This window comes from Oncorhynchus keta, chromosome 37 (assembly GCF_023373465.1).
Source record: "Oncorhynchus keta strain PuntledgeMale-10-30-2019 chromosome 37, Oket_V2, whole genome shotgun sequence".
NCBI classification, from domain to species: domain Eukaryota; kingdom Metazoa; phylum Chordata; class Actinopteri; order Salmoniformes; family Salmonidae; genus Oncorhynchus; species Oncorhynchus keta.
The window spans coordinates 20,442,080-20,463,977 of NC_068457.1; the positions used below are offsets into that span (position 1 = coordinate 20,442,080).

The window sequence follows — 21,898 nt, forward strand, 5'->3', positions numbered from 1 at the left end:
AGAATATGTACATAAAGATATATGAATGAGTGATGGTACAGAACGGCATAGACAAGATGCAGTAGATGGTATCGAGTACAGTATATACATATGAGATGAGTAATGTAGGGTATGTAAACAAAGTGGCATAGTTTAAAGTGGCTAATGATACACGTATTACATAAAGATGCAGTAGATGATAGAGTACAGTATATACATATACATATGAGATGGATAATGTAGGGTATGTAAACATTATATTAAGTAGCATTGTTTAAAGTGGCTAGTGATATATTTTACATCAATTTCCATTAATTCCCATTATTAAAGTGGCTGGAGTTGAGTCAGTGTGTTGGCAGCAGCCACTCAATGTTAGTGGGCCCTTTTCATTTCATCTGGCTTGCCGTTCCAAATAAAATGGAATATTTTATGTTCATATCATTTATATGAAGGCAAAACCATAAGCAAATAGGTCAACTGTGATATGACTAAAGAGTTAATCAGGGTGATTTTTCCACATATAGACAGGTATTTTCCTTTCCATGGTAGCAAGATCTTATCTATTTTTTGATAACTTTCTATAAAAATGTATTGGAGTGAGATCATTTCTTTCTTTTGGGATTTGTATACCGAGTATGTCCCATCTCCGTCAGACCCTTTTATTGGGAAACTACATGGTCATGTAAAATTTGCATTTTTTTAGTGATCCAATATGTAAAATTATCATAATTTGTTTTTAATCCAGAGAGAATAGCAAAAGTATCTAGATCCTCAATGAGGCCGTGGAGAGACTCTAATTGTGGTTTTAAAAGAAAACATGAATCATCAGCGTACAATGACACCTTGATTTTTAAGCCACAGCTTTCTAATCCCTTAATATTATTGTTGGATCTGATTTTAACAGCTAACATTTCGATGGCAATAATAAATAGATATGCCGATAGTGGACAACCTTGTTTTACTCCTCTAGAGAGTCCAAAACTCTGAGATGTAGCCATTATTTACTATTTTACACCTAGGGTTACTATACATAACTTTAACCCATTTTATAAGAAATTCCCCAAAATTGAAATATTCTTGGCATTTATATATAAACTCCAGTCATACTTTATCAAAAGCCTTTTCAAAATAAGCTATGAAAACCAGGCCTGGTGTCCCCGATATTTCATAGTATTCTATTGTTTCCAGTACTTGTCTTATATTATCTCCAATGTATCTTACATGTAAAAAACCTGTCTGATTAGGATGAATAATATCTGACAATACTTTTTTAATTCTATGCACCAAGCATTTTGCTAGGATTTTTTAATCACAACACTGAAGTGTAAGAGGTCTCCAATTTTTTTAATGGACTGGATCTTTATATATACCACCACCTGTTTCAGTAATAATGATATCAGACCTTCTTGTTGAGTGTCTGATAATCTACCATGTATATAGGAGTGGTTAAAACATGCTAATCCTGGTCCTCTGAGTATATAAAAAAAGGTTTTGTATACTTCCACCGGTATGCTATCCAGCCCTGGAGCTTTCCTATCCTTAAAGGCCCCAATTGCATCAAGCAGTTCCTCCTCTGTAATTTGGCCTTCACATGAGTCTTTCTGTACAGATGTTAATTTTACAATATTATTAGGGAAAAAAATCATTTTCAGTTAGTGGAGATGGAGGAGCCTGAAATGAAAACTTATTCTTAAAGTACTTTACTTCCTCTTTCAAAATATAATTTGGTGAATCATGCGTGAATCCATTTGTAACACGTTTTAATTTAAAAAAAATTGGTAGCATTTCTATAATGACGATTGAAAAATAATATGGGGTATTTTCCCCATATTCCATCCAGTTCGCTTTATTTTTTATAATATATTACACTTGATCTTTCTTGAATAAGTTCCTCCATTTCTTTTTGTTTTTTCCTCTAAACTTATTCTGTGCCTCTATGGTACTGTTTTTATTGCTATCTAACTGTACTGTTAGACCTTCAATTTCCTTTGTTAATATGGACTCTTGATCTAAATTGCCTTTGTTTTATAGATGAGTACTGAATTGCATTGCCTCTAAAGGCACACTTAAAAGTGTCCCATACAATAAGGGGATCTGCTGTACCTATGTTATGTCTGAAAATGTCCGTTATAAATTCTTCTGTCCTAGATCTAAACAATTTATCATCTAGTAGGCTTTGATTAAATTTCCAATATCCTTGCCTACGTGGAAATTCCGTAAGAGTAATATTTATGCCAATTATGTGATGATCCGACCGCATTCTGTCCCCTATCAACACTTTTTAAAACTTTTGGTGCCAGAGAGAATGACATAAGAAAGTAGTCAAGACGACTAGCTTGATTAAGCCTCCGCCATGTATATCTCACTTGGTCAGGGTATTTTAGTCTCCATATATCCACTAACTCCAATATATCCATGACATTCATGATTTCCTTAAGTGCCTGAGGGTGATAGTTTGTAGTGTGATTTCCTTTCCGGTACATAGAGGTATTTAAGACCTTATTAAAATCTCCCACCATAATAATAGAGTCTAGTGTTGCTTGTAGAGTTGATCAATTCTTATATATATTTTCAAAGAAGCTTGGATCATCATTATTAGGACAGTATAGGTTAATAAGCCATATCTGTTTATTGTCCAATAACATATTCAATGATGATGATCTGTTTGGACAATTTGCACATTTGGATCAAAATTACTGTTAATTAAAACCATCACCACTTTTGCATTTCTTTGCCCATGGGAGAAATATATTTCGCTCCCCCAGTTATTTTTCCACAAAACTTCATCTAAAATTGTTGAATGGGTTTCCTGTAAACAATAGATATTATATTCCTTCTCTTTTAGCCAGGTAAATACTGATCGTCTTTTCTTATTATCTGCTAAGCCATTACAATTATAACTGGCTATACTTATTTCACCACTTACCATAATGAGACACAACTTTCAATTCTATTTATCATAATATATATATATTTTTTTATTTTACCTTTATTTAACTAGGCAAGTCAGTTAAGAACATATTCTTATTTTCAATGACAGCCTAGGAACAGTGGGTTAACTGCCTGTTCAGGGGCAGAATGACAGATTTGTACCTTGTCAGCTCGGGGGTTTGAACTTGCAACTTTCTGGTTACTAGTCCAACACTAACCACTAGGCTACCCTGCCGCCCCATATGTTTGTAAACGTACCATTAAAAAGTAACATGATGATTGAGTGTCTATATAACTGTACCATGATCTTTGCATTGCTACTAAGTAAACCTCCAATTGGTCCCCACCATTTCACCCGCTAAAAGCCCTCCTCATCCCGAGCTGGGCCGTCATCCCAATGCCTGGCAGACCAAAAGAGCACACAGTGCCATTTACCAAATTGAAGTAGATTAACTGCCAAATGCATTTCCATCGCCCTGACCTCGATTTGTATTATATATAGCTGTGGATCATCCTCTATTGTCCCTAACATCTTTTACTCCTTCGCAACAGTTGTGAGATACACACATACACCCACACACACTCAACCCTTTCCCCCCACACAACCATAAACTCACATTCTCAACAGTTGCACCATCCCAGAGCCCAACTCAAGAAAGGTCCTGATTTACAAATGCACTTACTCTTGCAGCTGTATGAGAAGGCCTGCAAGACTGTGCAAAAAAAATGGGCAGAAATTGAGAGATTTTATGAACCATTGTCACATCCTAGATGATGGAGGTCAAATGTACACCTTTTCCCTGAAAAACCCACAACACAGTCTACCGTATTGACCATATTCCCAAGCATCTCCATGCAGTCAGACTTTAGATTTTGTGCCACCAGGGTCACAATAATATACCCCCTCTCTGAATGTCCGAGTGTGACCCCCTCCCCATGGGTTACTGCAGCTTATGTTGCCTGCACTGCCACTGCCTGGGTGGGGGCACCCCACCGGAATCCCCACCGGCTAGGTACAAGGTCATCAAGGTTCTCATTAGCAGCTTTGAGAATTTCCTTGTATAGTATGTTCTCCCTTTAAGGGGCTTTGGCTTTGCAGGACCAACCCTGCCAAGCAGGCTCAGAATCTTGAGTGGGCAGTGCTGCTCTTGGTCTCTGACCGCATTCTGGCTGCATACATACCGCTTTCAGCAGGCCATAAAACAGTTAGGGACTTCTCCTTAGTATCCGGATCATTCAGGTGGGTGTCTAGGGTATAGGGTTGTGGCATTAAATTAGGATCATAAATAAATAATTAGATATCATTTATTTTAAAAATGTAGTTCCCCATGATAGAACAATAAATAAATAAGACGTATAATTAATTCTAAAAGTATATCCATCATCTGAACAACATTGAAAGCTCTCTCATACCCCGGCTCACAGCAATACATTGGTTCTGGGATATGTGGCAGTAGACTTAAGACCTTGACCTTTCACATAAGCAAACACACGCACACACACAAACACGCACAAACACGCACATGAACAGTGAGACGTCAGTTCTGACATTCTCTCAGCGCCAGTCTGGTTCACACCAGCATCACCGCTGGCCATCCCATTGTAACGTAACCAGGGAAACACATTCTCCCTGACAGTCAACAGAAACGGGTCGGCACCGCTGCCAACGGCAACCCAAACTGCATCCACAATTATGTCATCCTTGGCAACCAGCCTGTCCTGATTGGAGAGATTGGGCCAGAGCCACGGACACACAGGGATCAGTAGAGTACCTCCACGTTGGCACCAAACACTCCATAATGACAGTCAATCACCATCTCAGTTACATTCCATATACAACTTGGAACTTTTGGTGGACCAACATCTTAAGTAAAGACACTACCACTAAAGGATACAAGAATCCGTTAGCAGTTAGCAGGGTCTACCATACAGCCATATGACAATATACACCTCAAGCAAAGCAAAAATGAAAGTCAAAAATGCATTTGAGGTCAGAAACTCTGAAAGTCTGATTTTGGAGCTACTTTATGACAACGGCCTCTAGTGTCTGATAGTGGCTGTATGTGTGTGTGTGTGTGTGTGTGTGTGTGTGTGTGTGTGTGTGTGTGTGTGTGTGTGTGTGTGTGTGTGTGTGTGTGTGTGTGTGTGTGTGTGTGTGTGTGTGTGTGTGTGTGTGTGTCCTTACCACAGCGTTGTGCTCCACTCTGGCTTTGACCTGCTCCACCTTGCCAGAGATCACCCTGGGGAAGATGGAGGAGTCGGCCCCTTTACAGAACAGGTAGTACTCCCCTGTGGACAACCACACAGTTAAAACAGGTTCCTCATTAGCAGAGAGAAGCATCATTAGTTTGCAGCAGTGAGGGCAGACAACAGTAGAGATGTTCCTCAGTGAGACTGACTCTACCGTCATTAGTATGCCTTCTGCCTGTTGACCTCCTAGCACATATATGGCCCACACACATGCACAGAATAATGACTGGGTTGCCGTAGTAATGACTGCTTTCATCTAGAAAAAGCACCAGCCACTCCCATACAGATACATCTAGTTTCTGTGTTCTAGTATTATAATGGTAGTAATTGTACTATAGTACAGTACCTCTAGTTTCTATGTTCTAGTATCATAATGGTAGTAATTGTACTATAGTACAGTACCTCTAGTTTCTATGTTCTAGTATCATAATGGTAGTAATTGTACTATAGTACAGTACCTCTAGTTTCTGTGTTCTAGTATCATAATGGTAGTAATTGTACTATAGTACAGTACCTCTAGTTTCTGTGTTCTAGTATCATAATGGTAGTAATTGTACTATAGTACAGTACCTCTAGTTTCTGTGTTCTAGTATCATAATGGTAGTAATTGTACTATAGTACAGTACCTCTAGTTTCTGTGTTCTAGTATTATAATGGTAGTAATTGTACTATAGTACAGTACCTCTAGTTTCTGTGTTCTAGTATTATAATGGTGTTCTAGTAATAATGTACTATAGTACAGTACCTCTAGTTTCTGTGTTCTAGTATTATAATGGTAGTAATTGTACTATAGTACAGTACCTCTAGTTTCTGTGTTCTAGTATTATAATGGTAGTAATTGTACTATAGTACAGTACCTCTAGTTTCTGTGTTCTAGTATCATAATGGTAGTAATTGTACTATAGTACAGTACCTCTAGTTTCTATGTGTTCTAGTATCATAATGGTAGTAATTGTACTATAGTACAGTACCTCTAGTTTCTGTGTTCTAGTATCAATGGTAATGGTAGTAATTTCTGTAGTATTATAATGGTAGTAATTGTACTATAGTACAGTACCTCTAGTTTCTGTGTTCTAGTATTATAATGGTAGTAATTGTACTATAGTACAGTATCTCTAGTTTCTGTGTTCTAGTATCATAATGGTAGTAATTGTACTATAGTACAGTACCTCTAGTTTCTGTGTTCTAGTATCATAATGGTAGTAATTGTACTATAGTACAGTACCTCTAGTTTCTGTGTTCTAGTATCATAATGGTAGTAATTGTACTATAGTACAGTATCTCTAGTTTCTGTGTTCTAGTATCATAATGGTAGTAATTGTACTATAGTACAGTACCTCTAGTTTCTGTGTTCTAGTATTATAATGGTAGTAATTGTACTATAGTACAGTACCTCTAGTTTCTGTGTTCTAGTATTATAATGGTAGTAATTGTACTATAGTACAGTACCTCTAGTTTCTGTGTTCTAGTATCATAATGGTAGTAATTGTACTATAGTACAGTACCTCTAGTTTCTGTGTTCTAGTATCATAATGGTAGTAATTGTACTATAGTACAGTACCTCTAGTTTCTGTGTTCTAGTATTATAATGGTAGTAATTGTACTATAGTACAGTACCTCTAGTTTCTGTGTTCTAGTATTATAATGGTAGTAATTGTACTATAGTACAGTACCTCTAGTTTCTGTGTTCTAGTATTATAATGGTAGTAATTGTACTATAGTACAGTACCTCTAGTTTCTGTGTTCTAGTATTATAATGGTAGTAATTGTACTATAGTACAGTACCTCTAGTTTCTGTGTTCTAGTATTATAATGGTAGTAATTGTACTATAGTACAGTACCTCTAGTTTCTGTGTTCTAGTATTATAATGGTAGTAATTGTACTATAGTACAGTACCTCTAGTTTCTGTGTTCTAGTATCATAATGGTAGTAATTGTACTATAGTACAGTACCTCTAGTTTCTGTGTTCTAGTATTATAATGGTAGTAATTGTACTATAGTACAGTACCTCTAGTTTCTGTGTTCTAGTATTATAATGGTAGTAATTGTACTATAGTACAGTACCTCTAGTTTCTGTGTTCTAGTATCATAATGGTAGTAATTCTAGTTTCTGTGTTCTAGTATCATAATGGTAGTAATTGTACTATAGTACAGTACCTCTAGTTTCTGTGTTCTAGTATCATAATGGTAGTAATTGTACTATAGTACAGTATCTCTAGTTTCTGTGTTCTAGTATCATAATGGTAGTAATTGTACTATAGTACAGTATCTCTAGTTTCTGTGTTCTAGTATCATAATGGTAGTAATTGTACTATAGTACAGTACCTCTAGTTTCTGTGTTCTAGTATCATAATGGTAGTAATTGTACTATAGTACAGTATCTCTAGTTTCTGTGTTCTAGTATCATAATGGTAGTAATTGTACTATAGTACAGTATCTCTAGTTTCTGTGTTCTAGTATTATAATGGTAGTAATTGTACTATAGTACAGTACCTCTAGTTTCTGTGTTCTAGTATTATAATGGTAGTAATTGTACTATAGTACAGTACCTCTAGTTTCTGTGTTCTAGTATCATAATGGTAGTAATTGTACTATAGTACAGTACCTCTAGTTTCTGTGTTCTAGTATCATAATGGTAGTAATTGTACTATAGTACAGTATCTCTAGTTTCTGTGTTCTAGTATCATAATGGTAGTAATTGTACTATAGTACAGTATCTCTAGTTTCTGTGTTCTAGTATCATAATGGTAGTAATTTCTGTGTTCTAGTATCTATAGTACAGTACCTCTAGTTTCTGTGTTCTAGTATCATAATGGTAGTAATTGTACTATAGTACAGTATCTCTAGTTTCTGTGTTCTAGTATCATAATGGTAGTAATTGTACTATAGTACAGTATCTCTAGTTTCTGTGTTCTAGTATTATAATGGTAGTAATTGTACTATAGTACAGTACCTCTAGTTTCTGTGTTCTAGTATCATAATGGTAGTAATTGTACTATAGTACAGTACCTCTAGTTTCTGTGTTCTAGTATCATAATGGTAGTAATTGTACTATAGTACAGTACCTCTAGTTTCTGTGTTCTAGTATCATAATGGTAGTAATTGTACTATAGTACAGTACCTCTAGTTTCTGTGTTCTAGTATCATAATGGTAGTAATTGTACTATAGTACAGTATCTCTAGTTTCTGTGTTCTAGTATCATAATGGTAGTAATTGTACTAATGGTAGTACATAGTACCTCTAGTTTCTGTGTTCTAGTATTATAATGGTAGTAATTGTACTATAGTACAGTACCTCTAGTTTCTGTGTTCTAGTATCATAATGGTAGTAATTGTACTATAGTACAGTACCTCTAGTTTCTGTGTTCTAGTATTATAATGGTAGTAATTGTACTATAGTACAGTACCTCTAGTTTCTGTGTTCTAGTATTATAATGGTAGTAATTGTACTATAGTACAGTACCTCTAGTTTCTGTGTTCTAGTATCATAATGGTAGTAATTGTACTATAGTACAGTACCTCTAGTTTCTGTGTTCTAGTATTATAATGGTAGTAATTGTACTATAGTACAGTACCTCTAGTTTCTGTGTTCTAGTATCATAATGGTAGTAATTGTACTATAGTACAGTACCTCTAGTTTCTGTGTTCTAGTATCATAATGGTAGTAATTGTGTTCTACTATAGTACAGTACCTCTAGTTTCTGTGTTCTAGTATTATAATGGTAGTAATTGTACTATAGTACAGTACCTCTAGTTTCTGTGTTCTAGTATCATAATGGTAGTAATTGTACTATAGTACAGTACCTCTAGTTTCTGTGTTCTAGTATTATAATGGTAGTAATTGTACTATAGTACAGTACCTCTAGTTTCTGTGTTCTAGTATTATAATGGTAGTAATTGTACTATAGTACAGTACCTCTAGTTTCTGTGTTCTAGTATTATAATGGTAGTAATTGTACTATAGTACAGTAACTCTAGTTTCTGTGTTCTAGTATTATAATGGTAGTAATTGTACTATAGTACAGTACCTCTAGTTTCTGTGTTCTAGTATTATAAAATGGTAGTAATTGTACTATAGTACAGTACCTCTAGTTTCTGTGTTCTAGTATTATAAAATGGTAGTAATTGTACTATAGTACAGTACCTCTAGTTTCTGTGTTCTAGTATTATAATGGTAGTAATTGTACTATAGTACAGTACCTCTAGTTTCTGTGTTCTAGTATTATAATGGTAGTAATTGTACTATAGTACAGTACCTCTAGTTTCTGTGTTCTAGTATCATAATGGTAGTAATTGTACTATAGTACAGTACCTCTAGTTTCTGTGTTCTAGTATTATAATGGTAGTAATTGTACTATAGTACAGTACCTCTAGTTTCTGTGTTCTAGTATCATAATGGTAGTAATTGTACTATAGTACAGTACCTCTAGTTTCTGTGTTCTAGTATTATAATGGTAGTAATTGTACTATAGTACAGTACCTCTAGTTTCTGTGTTCTAGTATCATAATGGTAGTAATTGTACTATAGTACAGTACCTCTAGTTTCTGTGTTCTAGTATTATAATGGTAGTAATTGTACTATAGTACAGTACCTCTAGTTTCTGTGTTCTAGTATTATAATGGTAGTAATTGTACTATAGTACAGTACCTCTAGTTTCTGTGTTCTAGTATTATAATGGTAGTAATTGTACTATAGTACAGTACCTCTAGTTTCTGTGTTCTAGTATCATAATGGTAGTAATTGTACTATAGTACAGTACCTCTAGTTTCTGTGTTCTAGTATTATAATGGTAGTAATTTCTGTACTATAGTACAGTACCTCTAGTTTCTGTGTTCTAGTATCATAATGGTAGTAATTGTACTATAGTACAGTACCTCTAGTTTCTGTGTTCTAGTATTATAATGGTAGTAATTGTACTATAGTACAGTACCTCTAGTTTCTGTGTTCTAGTATTATAATGGTAGTAATTGTACTATAGTACAGTACCTCTAGTTTCTGTGTTCTAGTATTATAATGGTAGTAATTGTACTATAGTACAGTACCTTTCTGTGTTCTAGTATTAATGGTAGTAATTGTACTGTGTTCTAGTTTCTGTGTTCTAGTATATAATGGTAGTAATTGTACTATAGTACAGTACCTCTAGTTTCTGTGTTCTAGTATTATAATGGTAGTAATTGTACTATAGTACAGTACCTCTAGTTTCTGTGTTCTAGTATTATAATGGTAGTAATTGTACTATAGTACAGTACCTCTAGTTTCTGTGTTCTAGTATTATAATGGTAGTAATTGTACTATAGTACAGTACCTCTAGTTTCTATGTTCTAATATCATAATGGTAGTAATTGTACTATAGTACAGTACCTCTAGTTTCTGTGTTCTAGTATTATAATGGTAGTAATTGTACTATAGTACAGTACCTGTGGTGGACCTGACGATAACACTCATTCTCCTTCTTACAGAGTCAAAGGTCAATACCTCCAGCAGCTCAAACCTGGATGCAAGAGAGAAAAAGGGAGAAAGAGGTTGGGTTAATGACCACACACACACACACACACACACACACACACACACACACACACACACACACACACACACACACACACACACACACACACACACACACACACACACACACACACACACACACACGCACGCACACACGTACACACACAAAGATAAACTGATGCCCACAGGCCATGGCTGGAGTAATGGACACACACTGACCTCTCGACCTCATCCTCCCTATTAAGAATCTCCATGTGACTGTCCTTCAGCCGCAGATAGGTGAAGCCAAGCCTGGGGGAAAGAGGAATATACCATTACTGTCAGAACAGGGGAGCAGGTTAAACTGCAGATGTATGGCTACACAGTGCATTCTGGAAAGTAATCATACCCCTTGACTTTTTCCATATTTTGTTTCGTTACATACAGCCTTATTCTAAAATGGATTACATTTATGTAAATAAGATATTTTTGTTATTTATTTATAATAAAAACCTGTTTTCTCTTTGTCATTATGGGATATTGTGTGTAGATTGATGAGGGAAAACTATTATTTAATCAATTTTAGAATAAGGCTGTAACATAACAAAATGTGGAAAAAGGGAAGGGGTCTGAATACTTTCCAAATGCACTGTATATTATCTATCTATCTAGTTCTTATCTATCTATCTAGTTAATTTCAAATGGCTGGGAGGAGGAAAGGCGTTCTGCCTTTGTGTGTGTGTGCACGAGTCAGTGAGTGATTGAGCGACAGTGATTGAGTGAGTGAGTGATTGTGAGTGAGTGATTGTGATTGTGATTGGGTGAGTGAGTGTGTGATTGAGTGTGATTGAGTGAGTGAGTGATTGAGTGGGTGATTGAGAGAGTGAGTGATTGAGTGAATGAGTGAGAGTGATTGGGTGATTGAGTGAGTGATTGAGTGAGTGATTGGTTGAGTGATTGAGTGAATGAGTGAGTGATTGGGTGAGTGATTAAGTGAATGAGTGAGAGTAATTGGGTGATTGAGTGAGTGATTGAGTGAGTGAGAGTGGGTGATTGGGTGAGTGAGTGAGTGAGTGTCAAGCCAGTCACCTCTTCATGCCCTCCACCAGTGCCACCTCGTCAGGAGAGGATGATATGTAGAAGGAGGTGGCCTTGTTCTGGTGGATACCCATCTTGATGCCATCCACTGTCTCCTCCTCCTTCACCTGTACCGTGTGGCACAGACACAACGCCCGGAAGAACAACTCCTCAGACTCCTGACAAGCCAAGCACAGAGAACACGTCACACACACACACACACACACACACACACACACACACACACACACACACACACACACACACACACACACACACACACACACACACACACACACACACACACACACACACACACACACACACACACACACACGTATCAACACATAAATACAGGAAACATACACTTTGAATACATCATTTGGATCCATAGTAAAACACAATCCATGTTTCCTGAAGGTCATGCTTCTTAGTCCCCGTACACACAGACACACAGAAGACAAAGGAATGGCACAGGCTGGTCACCAGAGTGAAGTGGCCCTCTCTAGTCCTGGCACACAGCAATGTGTGTGTGTGTGTGTGTGTGTGTGTGTGTGTGTGTGTGTGTGTGTGTGTGTGTGTGTGTGTGTGTGTGTGTGTGTGTGTGTGTGTGTGTGTGTGTGTGTGTGTGTGTGTGTGTGTGTGTGTGTGTGTGTGTGTGTGACACTGGATCCCTGGGTGGATGCATGTGTCATCCTTAGAGAAGGTATCAGTGTCACTCTGAGTTTGGGTTCACCCAGGACATCCAGGTAAAGGCTGTTAGTATCCAGCTGGTCTTCATAGGGTTACGGTTCACCCAGGACATCCAGGTAAAGGCTGTTAGTATCCAGCTGGTCTTCATAGGGTTACGGTTCACCCAGGACATCCAGGTAAAGACTGTTAGTATCCAGCTGGTCTTCATAGGGTTACGGTTCACCCAGGACATCCAGGTAAAGGCTGTTAGTATACAGCTGGTCTTCATAGGGTAATGAAACTGAAACAATATCTGACCCTGCATCAGTGGTTAGAGAGGGGTAACTTGTCCTCTACATATTCGTACAGTCCATCAAGTGACAGTGAGGCTCTCTGTCTCACCTTGCCCCCTGGTCCAGGTGAGGAGTCGATCATGTCCATGCTGGTTGACCCTGCCATGACCTGTCCATTACAGATGGCATCAGGGACGTAAACATAGCCGTCCACACAGCACTCTATAAACTCCATGTTGTTCTCTGTCAGGGTGCCTGTCTTGTCTGTAAACACGTACTCCACCTGGAAAACACACACATTCAGGTAAGAGTGGTGAGTGTGTGTGTGTACTGTGTGTAATGTGTGTACTGTGTGTATAGTCTACCTGTCCCAGTTCTTCATTGAGGTCAGATGTGTTAACCTGAGCCCTCTCTCCCAGTTCCTCGTCAAACATCTCATCATCCCACATGATGAAGTAGGACCCCAGGAACTTCTGCATCTCCACGGTAACGTACATGGACACGGGGATGATGTAATTAAACAACACCATGAAGGCCAGGAAGTCTGTGAACGCCCGGATCAACTGGAGAGAGAGACGAGGGAGGGATGAGGAGGGAGAGGGGGAGGAAGAACAGTCAGAGAGAGGAGGGAGGGAGGGAGGTATGAGGAGGGAGAGGGGGAGGAGGGACAGTCAGAGGTGACAGGGAGAGAAAGAGGAGGGAGGGAGGTATGAGGAGGGAGAGGGGGAGGAGGGACAGTCAGAGGTGACAGGGTGAGAGAGAGGAGGGAGGGAGGTATGAGGAGGGAGAGGGGGAGGAGGAACAGTCAGAGGTGACAGGGAGAGAGAGAGGAAGGAGGGAGGTATGAGGAGGGATAGTCAGAGGTGACAGAGAGAGAGAGAGAGGGAGGGAGGGAGGTATGAGGAGGGACAGTCAGAGGTGACAGGGTGAGAGAGGAGGGAGGGAGGGAGGTATGAGGAGGTAGAGGGGGGAGGGACAGTCAGAGGTGACAGGGTGAGAGAGAGGAGGGAGGGAGGTATGAGGAGGGACAGTCAGAGGTGACAGGGTGAGAGAGGAGGGAGGGAGGGAGGTATGAGGAGGTAGAGGGGGGGAGGGACAGTCAGAGGTGACAGGGTGAGAGAGAGGGAGGGAGGTATGAGGGAGGGAGAGGGGGAGGAGGGACAGTCAGAGGTGACATGGAGAGAAAGAGGAGGGAGGGAGGTATGAGGAGGGAGAGGGGGAGGAGGGACAGTCAGAGGTGACAGGGAGAGAAAGAGGAGGGAGGGAGGGAGGTATGAGGAGGGAGAGGGGGGGGAGGGACAGTCAGAGGTGACAGGGAGAGAGAGAGGAGGGAGGGAGGTATGAGGAGGGAGAGGGGGAGGAGGGACAGTCAGAGGTGACAGGGAGAGAGAGAGGAGGGAGGGAGGTTTGAGGAGGGACAGTCAGAGGTGACAGGGTGAGAGAGAGGAGGAAGGGAGGTATGAGGAGGGGAGAGGGGGAGGAGGGACAGTCAGAGGTGACAGGGTGAGAGAGAGGAGAGAGAGAGGGAGGTATGAGGAGGGAGAGGGGGAGGAGGGACAGTCAGAGGTGACAGGGAGAGAGAGAGGAGGGAGGGAGGTATGAGGAGGGAGAGGGGGAGGAGGGACAGTCAGAGGTGACAGGGAGAGAGAGGAGGGAGGGAGGTAATGAGGAGGGAGAGGGGGAGGAGGGACAGTCAGAGGTGACAGGGAGAGAGAGAGGGAGGGAGGAATGAGGAGGGAGAGGGGGGAGGAGGGACAGTCAGAGGTGACAGGGTGAGAGAGAGGAGAGAGGGAGGTATGAGGAGGGAGAGGGGGAGGAGGGACAGTCAGAGGTGACAGGGAGAGAGAGAGGGAGGGAGGTATGAGGAGGGAGAGGGGGGGAGGAGGGACAGTCAGAGGTGACAGGGAGAGAGAGAGGAGTGAGGGAGGTATGAGGAGGGACAGTCAGAGGTGACAGGGAGAGAGAGAGGAGGGAGGGAGTTATGAGGAGGGAGAGGGGGAGGAGGGACAGTCAGAGGTGACAGGGAGAGAGAGAGGAGGGAGAGGGGGAGGAGGGACAGTCAGAGGTGACAGGGAGAGAGAGAGGAGGGAGGGGGGGAGGAGGGACAGTCAGAGGTGTCAGGGAGAGAGAGGAGGGAGAGGGGGAAGAGGGACAGTCAGAGGTGACAGGGAGAGAGAGAGGAGGGAGGGAGGTATGAGGAGGGACAGTCAGAGGTGACAGAGAGAGAGAGAGGAGGGAGGGAGGTATGAGGAGGGAGAGGGGGAGGGGGAGGAGGCACAGTCAGAGGTGACAGGGAGAGAGAGAGGAGGGAGGGAGGTATGAGGAGGGAGAGGGGGAGGAGGGACAGTCAGAGGTGACAGGGAGAGAGAGAGGAGGGAGGGAGGTATGAGGAGGGAGAGGGGGAGGAGGGACAGTCAGAGGTGACAGGGAGAGAGAGAGAAAGGGAAAGTGAGAGGTAAAAAAACATCAGCTATTGCATAAAAATTATTGTAGTTTTATAACCTACTATATGGCGTTGCCTCTCTGTGTCAGTCTTCTGGTTGTAGAAGGGCTCGTCTTTGTCCGGGTCAGCCTGCCACACATACTTCAGCACTGTGTTGATCAGAGCCTTGCTGATCAGGATGCACAGGTACACTATCAGATACGCATTCATTGACCTGGAGGGGGGAGACAGAGATGAGGGGGAGACAGAGAGGGGAGGAGAGACAGAGAGGGGAGGAGAGACAGAGAGGGGAGGAGAGACAGAGAGGGGAGGAGAGACAGAGAGGGGAGGAGAGACAGAGAGGGGAGGAGAGACAGAGAGGGGAGGAGAGACAGAGAGGGGAGGAGAGACAGAGGGGGAGGAGAGACAGAGCGGGAGGAGAGACAGAGAGAGGAGGGGAGACAGAGAGAGGAGGGGGAGACAGAGAGGGGATGAGAGACAGAGAGGGAGGAGAGACAGAGAGGGAGGAGAGACAGAGGGGAGGAGAGACAGAGAGGGGAGGAGAGACAGAGAGGGGAGGAGAGACAGAGAGGGAGGAGAGACAGAGCGGGGAGGAGAGACAGAGAGAGGAGGGGGAGACAGAGAGAGGAGGGGGGAGACAGAGAGGGGAGGAGAGACAGAGAGGGGAGGAGAGACAGAGAGAGGAGGGGGAGACAGAGAGGGGAGGAGAGACAGAGAGGGGAGGAGAGACAGAGAGAGGAGGGGGAGACAGAGAGGGGAGGAGAGACAGAGAGGGGAGGAGAGACAGAGAGAGGAGGAGAGACAGAGAGGGGGTGAGAGGAGGGGGAGAGATGACAGAAAGGAGGGGTGACAGAGAGGAGGGGAGACCGATGTAGAGGAAACGACATAAGAATGTCTTCAGGAAGGGTGGACGGTCTGAACGGGTCTTTATGGGGAAATGGATATGATGCAATTAGATGGCAATCAATGTTAAGTGAACCTGTCTGGAAACATGGTAAACACGCATCATAAAGTGGAAAACACAACCATGTTGGTGGGCCTTACTTCTCCACTGCAGAGCGTTTCTGGGACTTGGACTGGTAGTTGAGCGCCATCTTGGTCTCCATACCAGTGTAGATGGCAACAGCTAGGAGACACAAACCAGAGGGTCAACTTGGGGAGACATTTCACATCTGTGAAGATGAAGAAAAGAGACTAGGAATGGGAACGACTTTGTAATATTGAGATGCAGCCCTGATGACAATAATATCAGTCAGATCTCTGTCGGTACTGAATACTGTCATGGTGTCCTACAATTATCTGAGAAATCAACTCCCATCACACTCATCTGATTTCATAATAAGACTTGGCTTGCAGTCATGTCATCTCATGCAGTGTAATGACGGCATTCCTGCTTGACAGTTTGTAATATTCTCACTCATACAGGTCTGTACAGGCCTCAGCAGCTGGCCTCAATATGCAATCCACAGTGTGAACACAGGAACTTAATGATTTGGAAAGGAACCTCTAAACATTCCAAACCCATTATATTAATGAAAACTAGGAATCCATTTTAGATTCTATAACTGATGTCATTACAAGGTCACCCAGTGTGGTGTCTTTAGATTATATTAGTGATGTCATTAAAAGGTCGCCCAGTGTAGTGTCTTTAGATTCTATTAGTGATGTCATTACAAGGTCACCCAGTGTGGTGTCTTTAGATTCTATTAGTGATGTCATTACAAGGTCACCCAGTGTAGTGTCTTTAGATTCTATTAGTGATGTCATTACAAGGTCACCCAGTGTAGTATCTTTAGATTCTATTAGTGATGTCATTACAAGGTCACCCAGTGTAGTATCTTTAGATTCTATTAGTGATGTCATTACAAGGTCACCCAGTGTAGTATCTTTAGATTCTATTAGTGATGTCATTACAAGGTCACCCAGTGTAGTGTCTTACCATATATGTGCTGTGTGTTTTTCAGTGTCGCCCCTCTGAGAAGTAGGTTCTCAGATCCTAAAGGCCTGAAGAAAACACAGAACACACTTCTCTGTTAGAAAATACTTTTTTTTTGTGTGCAAACACACGAGCAATGACTTCCTGAATTTGGAGTCAATTTCCTGGGTATGGATTTACCTCGCGATGGGCTCGTTTCTGTCCGAATAAATATTGATTCGGCCCACGAATCTGTCCAAGGAGAGAGGGAATGCATGTGTGAGTTGGTGTGTTTTGCGTTGTTTTTCTCTATACAACCAGTTCTGATTGTCTGGATGCAGTGTTGTGTGCAGTGTTGTCACTCACTTGTAGAGGTCTGGTTGTGGTTGTTCACATTCAATAGAAGCCTGTAAAGTATCGAAATCCTCCTCTGTGATGAAGGCCTGAGTGTCCTGCACAGCATAGTAGGTCTTTGTGGAGAGATGGAAGGATGGAGAAAGGCACAGCGAGATCAGGAACACACCGAACCAAGACGCATCTCACACTACCCCTCTAATGAAACAGAATACAAACTCTCTCTCTCCATTTCGCTCCATCTCTCTATATCCCTCACATACACACTCATACCCTCTCTCTCACTCACTCTTTCCCCTCTGTCCCCCGTCTCCCACGCTCTCTCTCTCTTTCACTGTTCTGATCTCCCTCAACCCTATCCCATTATTTCTTTATCTCTGCCTCAGCCACCTCTCCCATCTCCCTCCTCCTCTCTCTCAGTCAGAGTGTAGTGTTACCTTGTGACTGGACTCCCCGTCCAGACTGGCTGTAGTGACAAAACAGGTCCCGTCCTCCCTACTGGTGGAGAGAAGGATGAGGTCACAGGGGAACGTCTCATCTTCCTTGATCAGCACCACATCACCCACCTGGGAGAGAGGGAAGGAGGGAAGGAAGGAAGGAAGGGTGAATGGGTGGGTTGGAAGGTAGAGCGTGAGAGAGATGTCTTTAGCTCAATAGGATAACACAGTCTTGAGTTGTCTAAAGCAGTGGTTCCCAAACTGTGGGTCGGACCCACTTGTGGGTCACTGAGGGTCCAGGTTGGTTGCGGGAAGACCTTTGTTGTGCATTGCAAAACATTTTACTTAAAAAATTGGAAAGTAAACAACTAAAACCAAATTAGAAAGTGTGTAGAAAAGATAATGGACATATATATATTTTTTATAATAGTCTAGAATCTTTGAGAACTTACAATCAACAAAATAAAACTAGATAGATTGTTTTAGAATGTTTTGAGCATAATAACACAGCATTAGCCATGCATAAAATATGCATAAAATATGCAGGAAATGTGCTTAAAAATTGCACAACTTTCTCTCAGCTCCATGACAAAAATATGTAGAATTGCAGGAAATTAGCTTTAAAATTGAAAAATGTTCTCTCCGCTGCCAAAATGATATTTGGTACTTATTCTTTGGTCTGTTCATGTTTTTTTCTCTGCTCAACCCTTATGGTGGGTCGTGACTCCACATTAATGTATATTTTTGGGTCATGAAGCAAGAAAGTTTGCCAACCCCTGATCCAAAGAACCCAGGTTTGATCCCTGGTCATTTTCAGCTGTAGGATGATACGTACCCTCAGCTTACGACTCTGTTTCCTGATCACCTTCCCATGCTGCACCTCGTGCACAGGACACTGGTTAATAGCATTGTCTGCTTTGTGCCTGAGCCAGTCCTCATAGCCCTGTTTGATGGCCGTGACAGTGATGACAAAGAAGAGAGGTAGTCCGCTGGTGATGGGACTGGTGGGAGTGTCAATTATCAACTGAAGAGGGCGGGAGAGAAAGAGAGAATGATCTATTGTCATCTGAAACTTCTGTGTTTGCCAGATTTATTATTATTTATTTATTTATTATTTCTTGCCAACAAAACCTTAAATTGACTCAAATTTAATCTACCAGTCAAGATCTGACCTGGACAAGAAATATGATGAGGAAGTAGAAATTGGCAATTCTTCTAAACTGCTCAAACAAATTCTTCGGAACAAAATTCCAGAAGGTGTACTGTGGAAAGGGAAGCAACAGCAAATGGTATAACATGGTTGTAATGTGGTTATAATATGGTTGTAACGTGGTTATAACGTGGTTGTAATGTGGTTATAACGTGGTTGTAATGTGGTTGTAGCATGGTTGTAATGTGGTTATAACATGGTTGTAATGTGGTTGTAGCATGGTTGTAATGTGGTTATAACATGGTTGTAATGTGGTTATAATGTGGTTGTAACGTGGTTGTAACATGGTTGTAATGTGGTTATAACATGGTTGTAATGTGGTTATAACGTGGTTGTAATGTGGTTGTAGCATGGTTGTGGTTCTCACCTTGGAGGAGATGATGCGGTTGTCGGGGTACCTCTGGGGAATGTAGGCCTCTGCTCCCGGTGGGGGCTCCTTGTTTCCGATGTACACCGTCCTGGTGTCCACCCAGTTCTCCTCTCCAGCACACTGCACAGAGGTCAAGACGTCAAAGGTCAATGCCAGGTCAGCACACAGGTCAGGTCAGATCATGACAGGACAAATCAGGGCAGGTCAGGACAGGAGAAGACACAGGGGCAACAAATGTAGCCTCATTGCCTGGCTGGGGGCCTGACTGGCTGGTTGTCAGGCAGTTGCTTGTCTTTGTCTCACCAAACTTGGTTAGTGTTGTTGAATGCAGAGACAGTCTGGCAGACACAATAGCATTACAGTCGCAAACAGAATAAATGACTGTGTTGTGTGTAATAAAGTGGCGACCTAACAAACATAACACAACAGACCTCCAGTAGCAGTGAGTAAGGCCTCTGAGTCATGTAACCGGGTGGGGAATGATAAATGAGTGATGGCTACAAGCCTTTCACCTTACAATAACTCTCCCATTCAACACTAACTATGACACCCGCCGATATACAAACACACACCAATACACACCACAACACCATAGGAAGGTCAACCCACTGATTTCACACCTGTCTGGAATAGTCAAATAGAATAGAATCTGATCAATCATAATCAAATATAAAAAGAGGGAAATCAAATATAATATAATATCATCTTAAAGTAATTTCCTTACTCGCTGAGCCTTAAGTTACTAAATGGGTTGCGTCCAGTAGAGTGCTACATGTTTGCCCATGTCTGTTTATCACCAGTGAGCCAGCTCAAGAAGCTGGACAAGCACAGACAGAGAGACACTGAGGGGATTTGATTATTCCCCCAGAATAATCCCCCAAGTCAACTGGGTTAGCATTTACTGCATTCCATTGAGAACCGGGTATGAACCGGGCGCCCCGTTCTGGGCGTTCCAACACTAACTTTCTAGTGTGTATTGCCAATCAGAGCATGTATATAATGCTATACTTTCCTTATAATACCTCCTTCATCTGAATATAGTGTATATCCTGAGTTCCATAGATATTGGACATGTCTTATGTTTGGTTAACATGTTAAGATGTTAAGATACAGTTCCACCTAGCCTAAGATAATCAACCTAGCCTAAGCTACAGTTCCACCTAGCCTAAGATACAGTTCCACCTAGCCTAAGATACAGTTCCACCTGGCCTAAGATAGTCAACCTAGCCTAAGATACAGTTCCACCTAGCCTAAGATAATCAACCTAGCCTAAGCTACAGTTCCACCTAGCCTAAGATACAGTTCCACCTGGCCTAAGATAGTCAACCTAGCCTAAGATACAGTTCCACCTAGCCTAAGATAGTCAACCTAGCCTAAGATACAGTTCCACCTAGCCTAAGATAGTCAACCTAGCCTAAGATACAGTTCCACCTAGCCTAAGATAGTCAACCTAGCCTAAGTTACAGTTCCACCTAGCCTAAGATAGTCAACCTAGCCTAAAATACAGTTCCAACTAGCGCAAGATAGTCAACCTAGCCTAAAATACAGTCCAAACTGGTTCTTTCTATAGACACACTCAGACAGAGGCTGCAGGGAATGATCTTATCAACACCTGAAAGGTTGCTACTCTGCATACCTAATCAATCAAACCTCAGCTATTTAAAAGGTCTGTTTGCCGCAATGTTTGATTTGAACTGATTCCACTGTGAGGATAATCCGCAAAGTTCCAGTGTGGTTTTTCAGTATAACCTGTAAGACAAGCAAATGTGTTCAGCCATCCAGGCTCTGGTAAACTGTGGTTCATAAGAGGCCAGTGTGAGGTGATGAGTGTGGTTTCCTAGTATGGCCGGTGAAACTACGCTTAGAATGCCCCTACCGCACCACGGGTCCACCCATCCATCCCATTAGACAGGGATTACATTGAGCCAGCATGTGTAGCATTAGCATCTTTAGCTAGCGGTTATGTAAATGGGGCGAGTACAGGCTAACATCCCTTTAGATATTATTTTTACTCACAGAGGGCACTGTGGTATATCGGCCAAGCAGATTAAACATCCGTTAGCTCTTGTTAATGAATTAGTCCTTTGTCGTTCAGTTGGCAGAGCATCGCGTTTGTAACACCAGGGTAGTGGGTTTGATTCCCGGGACCACCCAATCATAGAAATGTCTGCACGCATGACTGGAAGACAATTTGGATAAAAGTGTCTTCTAAATGGCACAGGGACAATTGGGCTTACAGTTACATCATACAGTATTGTTGTTGCATCACAATGTACTGTAACAAAACGTAACCTTTTCACTTATCTTGTCCTGGGCAGTGTATTTCTCTTATAAAACATTCAGCCCTAGTTCTCTACATGATTTCATTCATAGAACCAGATTTTAATTCAATAAAAGTTTCATTTTTTGGAGACAATAGGAAATAGGAATCAATCGGAAGTCAACACGTTAGTTTGTATTTAGCTAGGGTCTAACGCGCTA

General features: G+C 41.5%; 1 protein-coding gene across 4 annotated transcripts in view; it reads right to left on the minus strand.

Moving 5' to 3' along the window:
- Positions 1–21,898, minus strand: part of atp11a (ATPase phospholipid transporting 11A) — a 117,498-nt gene that overhangs the window by 56,038 nt on the left and 39,562 nt on the right. For all 4 annotated transcript variants that reach the window (XM_052499512.1, XM_052499513.1, XM_052499514.1 and 1 more), the window contains exons 2-16: positions 19,415–19,537; positions 19,010–19,099; positions 18,673–18,861; positions 17,838–17,966; positions 17,413–17,516; positions 17,248–17,298; positions 17,071–17,135; positions 16,176–16,257; positions 15,195–15,345; positions 13,054–13,251; positions 12,798–12,971; positions 11,736–11,902; positions 10,887–10,958; positions 10,580–10,653; positions 5,096–5,199 (exon numbers count right to left, since the gene is read on the minus strand). In XM_052499512.1, the coding sequence (XP_052355472.1) occupies positions 5,096–5,199; positions 10,580–10,653; positions 10,887–10,958; positions 11,736–11,902; positions 12,798–12,971; positions 13,054–13,251; positions 15,195–15,345; positions 16,176–16,257; positions 17,071–17,135; positions 17,248–17,298; positions 17,413–17,516; positions 17,838–17,966; positions 18,673–18,861; positions 19,010–19,099; positions 19,415–19,537 (1,773 nt within the window). The remainder of the gene's footprint in view (positions 1–5,095; positions 5,200–10,579; positions 10,654–10,886; positions 10,959–11,735; positions 11,903–12,797; positions 12,972–13,053; positions 13,252–15,194; positions 15,346–16,175; positions 16,258–17,070; positions 17,136–17,247; positions 17,299–17,412; positions 17,517–17,837; positions 17,967–18,672; positions 18,862–19,009; positions 19,100–19,414; positions 19,538–21,898) is intronic.